Source organism: Terrapene carolina, unplaced genomic scaffold (assembly GCF_002925995.2).
Source record: "Terrapene carolina triunguis isolate 2854851 unplaced genomic scaffold, T_m_triunguis-2.0 Scaffold120, whole genome shotgun sequence".
NCBI lineage: Eukaryota > Metazoa > Chordata > Testudines > Emydidae > Terrapene > Terrapene triunguis.
The window spans coordinates 11,680,621-11,687,539 of NW_020664471.1; the positions used below are offsets into that span (position 1 = coordinate 11,680,621).

General features: G+C 47.2%; 1 protein-coding gene across 1 annotated transcript in view; it reads right to left on the minus strand.

Moving 5' to 3' along the window:
- The window catches only part of CUNH2orf73 (chromosome unknown C2orf73 homolog), a 31,884-nt gene extending 25,401 nt beyond the window's left edge, over positions 1-6,483 (minus strand). Inside the window, exons 1-2 of the mRNA XM_026652558.1 lie at positions 6,408-6,483; positions 5,873-5,936 (exon numbers count right to left, since the gene is read on the minus strand). Of these exons, the coding sequence (XP_026508343.1) occupies positions 5,873-5,931 (59 nt within the window). The 5' untranslated portion in view covers positions 5,932-5,936; positions 6,408-6,483. The remainder of the gene's footprint in view (positions 1-5,872; positions 5,937-6,407) is intronic.
- Positions 6,484-6,919: the final 436 nt, after the last annotated feature.

Consider the following 6,919-nt stretch of genomic DNA (forward strand, 5'->3'; position numbering starts at 1 on the left):
CCCCCCACTGTTACTCACACCTTCTTGTCAACTGTTGGAAATGGGCCATCCTGATTATCACCACAAAAAAGTTTTTTTTTCTCCTGCCAATAATAGCCCACCTTAACTGATTACTCTTGTTATAGTTAGTATGGCAACACCCATTTTTTCAAGTCCTCTGTGTATACTTCCTACTGTATTTTCCAGTGCATGCATTTGATCAAGTGGGTTTTAGCCCACAAAAGCTTATGCTCAAATAAATTTGTTAGTCTCTACGGTGCCACAAGTACTCCTCGTTCTTTTTACTGATACAGACTAACACGGCTACCTCTCCGAAAGCTGTACAAATAGCTTCTGCTGACTGGGCTGTTACAATGTGAGCTGGCATCCCAGGACTCTGATCCCCTGTAAATAAACTTGTGTCAGACTTAGGGTACGTCTATACTTACCTCCGGGTCCGGCGGTAAGCAATCGATCTTCTGGGATCGATCCTGGAAGTGCTCGCCGTCGACGCCGGTACTCCTGCTCCGCGAGAGGAGTACGCAGAGTCGACGGGGGAGCCTGCCTGCCGCGTGTGGACCCGCGGTAAGTTCGAACTAAGATAGTTCGACTTCAGCAGTTGCGTATCTTAGTTCGAAGTGGGGGGTTAGTGTGGACCGGCCCTTATGGATGTATCTTACTTGACAATTGAGAGCTCAAGACCATTTCACATTCTGAATTCTTGGGCTGGGCTGCCTATTTTCAAATTCTTCCTCACAATGCCCAGCATTCTAGTCCTGATCCTTCATAATCCAGTTTTTGCCCTGGACATTCTACCAACACAATCCTCCCTAGAATTATTAATGACTTACTTGTATCGAATTTCCAAAATCTCACTTCTTTTCTGATCTTCCTTGACTTAGCTCCTTTTGGCACTGTGGATCCCTCACATCTCTATCACCTTGGCACATATGGTTTTTCTGACTGGATCTCCAATGCGTTTCTTCCAACTTATCTAATAAATCTTTCACATCATACTAGGATAATAACCTTTTTTTCTTACATCCTCTCTCAGCTGGTGTCCCCAAGGGATCTGTTCTTAGTCTCCTCCTCTTGCCTTTATACTCTGCCTACATTATCTCTGATCACAGTTGACAATATCATTTGCACATTAATGACACTCAACATTTCTCCTTTCCTTCCTTTTCTCCTGCAATCTCTCATTCAGGCTTTTCTCCATTTCCATAAAATGGAATAATAAGTTGAATATTCAAGTTACAAAGAAAACAGCACCCCAATTCAAAATACCCAGACTACCTCCGAAGTATTTCTAAGTGAATAAATACTTTATTAGAAAAATAAATAATAAATAGAACTGATAATTAACATAAAAGATATAGCTAGTGTTTCAACAAAAAGTGTCTTCCTCAGAACTGAACATGCCCATAGCCTATAGGAAGAAATTTCTTATTTATGCAATAGCTTCAAGTCATGAACAGGAAATAAACCACCACATAATACTACCAACGGATATCAATCACTTAACTCATACTAATAATTGCTGGATTCAGAGCAATTAACAAATAAGGAGTCATTGAGGAGCCTTGGCTCTGACAAGACACTTTTGTATGCAAACATTAATAATAACTTTATTAGCATGATAGTAATGCCTAGAGGCCTGATCAGGATAAGGACCCTATTGTGGGGAAGCTGTACAAACACACAGTAGAAAGACACAAATGACAATCTTTCCATTGACTTCAGTTGAAGTGGCTCAGCTCTCTGAGGAGTTTACAATCTCATTTTATGCTAAACATCATTTCTGTTCACTAATACAATAGTCTTTATTTCAAGATATTTTGTTGGACTGGAAAAGTTACTAAAGAAAAGGTAACTGTTACCTGTAGCAGCACTTGGCAGGATATCCCAGGATATTAGAGAGACAGGGTAGGTGAGGTAATATATTTTATTGGACCAACTTCTGTTGGTGACAGAGAGAGAAGATTTTGAGCTATACAGAGCTCTTTTTCTGGTCTGGGAAAGGTGAGAATCACAGCTAAATACAAGATGGAACAGATTGATTAGCATAGGTAGATAGCACTATTCTAAGGAACCATTCAAAGTGGAGTGGCCTATTAACTCCACCTTGAATGGTCCCTTGGAATATGTACTAACTACCTATGCTAATCAATCTGTTCCACCTTGTATTTAGCTGTGATGCTCAGGGCATATCTACACTACAAAATTAAGCCAACCTAATTTATGCCAGCATACAGTTGCTGCAGTAATTACATTACTTGTGCATGTCTACACTTTGCTCCTTGTGTTGGCAGTGTGTGTCCTCACGAGGAGCACTTCCACCAACTGAACTGTCAGTGTCGAGCACTGTGGGACAGCTTCTGAAAGCCAGCAACAGTTGATGTCAGTCTAACTCAGGGGTGGGCAAACTTTTTGGCCTGAGGGCCAAATCTGGGTATGGAAATCGTATGGTGGGCCATGAATGCTCACAGAATTGGGGGTTAGGGTGCAGACTCTGGGGTGGGGCCAGAAATGAGGAGTTCAGGGGCCGGGGTGCGGGGCGGGAGAGGGGAGGGCTCCAGCTGGGGGTGCGGGCTCTGGGGTGGGGCTGGGGATGAGACATTGAGGGTGCAGGAGGTTGTTCCAGGCTGGGACAGAGGGGATTAGGGGTGCAGGCTCCAGGCAGCACTTACCTCAAGCAGCTCCCAGAAGCAGCAGCATGTCCCCCCTTTGGCTCCTACGTGGAGGCACAGCCAGGTGGCTCTGCATGCTGCCCTGTCCGCAGGAGCAGTGCCAGGGTTTTTGCCGCCCTAGGCGGCAGCGCTCCTCCTCTGAGCATTCGGCAGCAGGCGTCCTTCCGCTCCACGTCTTCGGGGAACTTTGGCGGCGGGTCCCGGAGCGAGTGAAGGACCCGCCGCTGAATTTCCGCCAAAGACCCGGAGCGGAAGGACCCCCCGCTGCCGAATTTCCGCCGAGGGCAACAAAATGCCGCCCCCCAAATCTTGCCGCCCTAGGCAACTGCCTAGGGTCGCCTAGTGGAAGCGCCGGCCCTGCCTGTCCACAGGCGCCGCCCCTGCAGCTCCCACTGGCCGTGACCACACAAGCCACGTTAAAGTACTGCCACGGCTGTGCTTTAGCGTTGCCAGTGTAGAGTAGCCCTAACTCTGTAGTGTACACCAGGGCCCAGAATACCTTTTGCAGACCTGAAGATCTCAGTGTATCTTCAAAGCTTGTCTTGTTCACCAACAGAATTTGGTCCAATAAAAGATATTATCTCACCTATCTTGTCTCTCTAATATCCTGGGACCAACACAGATACAATACTGCATACAACAATGGAAATTAAAAGGAACAATCACAAGGGTGAAATGCTGCAACCTGCATGGAAATTATTTAAAAATACCATAATAGTGGCTCAAATGAAATGTATACCCCCACAAATTAAAAAAAGCCACCATGGCTAAGATGCAGAATAAAAGAGGTGTTTAGAGGCAAAAAGACATCCTTTTAAAATTGTAGTAAAATCCTACTGAGGAAAATAAAAAGGAACATAATTCTTCAGACCATAAGACCTAAGGAAGTGTAAAAGCATAATTAGGTAATCCAAAAAAGGACGTAAAGAGCAACTAGCAAAAGATTAAAATGTATTTGCTGTTAGTTTTTGTAAGGACATCAGCGACAGGAAGGCTGCCAACAATCAGCGGGGCTATGAGACAATCAAAGAGGTAAAGGAGCACTCAAGGAAGATAAGCTGTTGCAGAGAAGCTAAAGGAATTTTTTGCATTCGTCTTCACTGCAGAGGATGTGAGGGAGACTCCCACACCTGAGCCATTGTTTTTAGGTGACAAATCTGAGGAACTGAACCAGAAAGAGGCATCAATAGAGGTGGTTTTGGAACAAACTGATAAATGAAACAGCAATAAGACTCGAGTACCAGATAGCATTGACCTAAGAGTTCTGAAGAAATTGCAGAACTGTGGTATGTAACCTACTGCTTAAATCAGTCTCTGTATCAGATGACTAAAGGATAGCTAATGTAACACTGATTTTTAAATAAGGCTCCAGAGGCAATCTTGGCAATTACAGGCTGGTAAGGCTAACTTCAGAACCAGGCAAATTAGTTGAAATTAGAATTATCAGACATAGATAAACGCAGTATGTTTAGGAAGAGTCGACATAATTTTGTAAAGAGACATCATACCTCAGCAATCTATTAGAATTCTCTGAGGGTGTCAACAAATGTGGATAAGGCGATCCAGTGGATATAGCGTACCTGGACTTTCAGAAAGCCTTTGACAAGATCCCACACCAAAAGCTCTTAGGCAAAATAAGCAGTCATGAGGTAAGACTTAAGGCCCTTTCATGGATCAGTAACTGGTTAAAAGATAGGAAACTAAGGGCAAGAATAAATGGTCAGTTTTCACAACAGAAAGGGGTAAATAGCAGGTACCTGCAAGGATCTGTAATGGGACCAGTCCTATTCAACATATTCATAAATGATCTGGAAAAGGGGGTATAAACAATGAGGTGGTAAAGTTTGCAGATGAAATTAAATTACTCAAGATTGTAACTCTTCAGTCAGCTTAGGATGTAACTAATAGATTTCACAGAGCTGGGAGACTGGGCAACAAAATGGCAGATGAAATTCAATGTTGATAAATGCAAAGTAATGCACATTGGAAAACATAATCCCAACTATGTATATAAAATAATGGTGTCTAAATTAGCTGTTACCACTCAAGAAAGATCTTGGAGTCATCGTGGATAGTTCCCTGAAAACATCCGCTCAATGTGCAGCAGCAGTCAAAAAAGTGACCAGAATGTTAGGGACCATTAGGAGAGGGATAATAAGCCAGAAAGTATCGTAATGCCACAATATAAATCTAAACACCTTGAACATTCTGTGCAGTTCTGGTTGCACCATCTTAAAAAGGATGTATTAGAATTGGAAAAAGTACAGAGAGGGGCAACAAAAATGATTAGGGTTATGGAACAGCTTCCATATAAGGAGAGATTAAAAAGACTGGGACTGTTTGCTTGGAAAAGAAATGACTAAGGAGAGATATGATAAAGAGCTATAAAATCATGAATGGTGTGGAGAAAGTGAATAGGGAAGTGTTGTTTACCCTTTCACATAACACAAGAACCAGGGGTCACCTAATGAAGTTAATAGGCAACAGGTTTAAAACAAACTAGTTCTTCACACACACACACATAATTAACCAGTGAAATTCATCGCCAGGGGTTGTTGTGAAGGCCAAAAGTATAACTAGGTTCAAAAAAGAACTGGGTAAGTTCATGAAGGACAGGTCTATCAACGGCTGTTAACCAAGATGGTCAGGGACACAACCCTTTGCTATGTGTGTCTCTAAACCTGACTGCCAGAAGCTGGGACTGGATGACATAGGATGGATCATGATCTCTTCATTTCCTCTGAAGGATACTGGGCTAGATGGACCATTGGTCTGATCCAGTGTGGCATTATGTGTCTACAGCCTCCCAAGGCGCACACATGATCGTAGGCACATAGCACAGGGTGCAGCGAGATAGAAAGATCAAGCAGTTCAGCTTGGATCCCATTCCTACAAGTATTTACTTAATTGAGGAATACTTGGCTCCCAATCAGAAGACTGCAGGAATGGTGGCTACTCAGGTGAGCAAAGGCTGGCAGCATCAGGCCCTGGGGACAGAAGGTCATCAAGGGCTCAGTCCCCAGGGCCCTGAGCCTATGGCAGGACAACACCCAATAGCACAGGACCAGGTGCTACCCCCTCCAGCACCCACTCAGGGCCAAGTTTCTGCAGGGACTGTCTCTCAGGGCTGGCCCCCTAAGGTTGCAAGGATTAGAACTTGGGCCTTGCACATCCAGAGAGCCCACAGCAAAGGCAGCACTTACAGCTGGTGCGGGGGCGCCTTCTTCCTGCAGTGCCTGCTGTCCTCTGGAGTCTGCCGCATGTTGCCTAGGTAGGGTGACCAGACAGCAAGTGTGAAAAATGGGGACAGAGGGTGGGGGGTAGTAAGAGCCTATATAAGAAAAAGACCCAAAAATCAGGACTGTCCCTATAAAATTGGGACATCGGGTCACCCTATGCCTAGGAGAAGAGGGGGAGCATGTGGGGAGGGGGCAGAGGGCATCCAGAGGGTGCATGTGGGGTAAAGGTGGATGCACGTGGGGGCAGGAGCACGGGGCAGGGCACAACCAGAGGGTGCATGTGGGGGAGGGTGGAAGCACTTGAGAGCGTGTGTGGGGCAGAGGGGAAGGAAGAGGTGCTGGGGGGGCAGAAGGAGTGTGCGGGGGGCAGCAGGCAGGGGCGGAGCGGGTGGCGGTGAAGCAGGCCGGGGCAGCGGGAGGGGCGCAGCAGGGGGTGCGCGGGGAGCAGGGGCAGTCGCAGGGGCTACGCGGGGAGCAGCCGGAGGGGGTGGGGACGCACCACGCAGAGGCAGCGAGGGACGCTCCGAAGGCGGCAGCTGGGCTGCCCCAGCCCCGCTATTCTGTTGCCAAGTGGTTGCTAGGAGACGCGGGCGGGCAGGGGCACCAGAGCAGGGGCGGCTCTTGAGCCTTCTTCCGCCCTGCGGCTCCGCCTTGGGCCCTAGCTGGGCCCCTCTCTCCCGGGGGAATCGCCTCCCTTGGCTCCCCGCTGGCTCCTCTCGCCGGCGCCGCAGAGTCCGGCCAAGCCCATCTCGCCCAGGCTCCTGCCCCCCGCCCCGTTGTTGGCGGCGCTCTAATCGGGCCTGCAAAACCTCTCCGCCGCCAGGTGCTGCAGCCTGGTTTGCAACGGGAGCCCCACCCAGGCTCCCCAGTGCAGCCGGAGGGAATTGTTTGGTAGATTTCTGCAGTGTAGGCAAAGCCCCAGTCAGATCAGACCTGTCAAAAACAGAAAGCGCTGGGGTGGCCAGAGCATAAGTAGGTCCTGGCTACGTTCAGAAACTGAGCAGGTTCCCT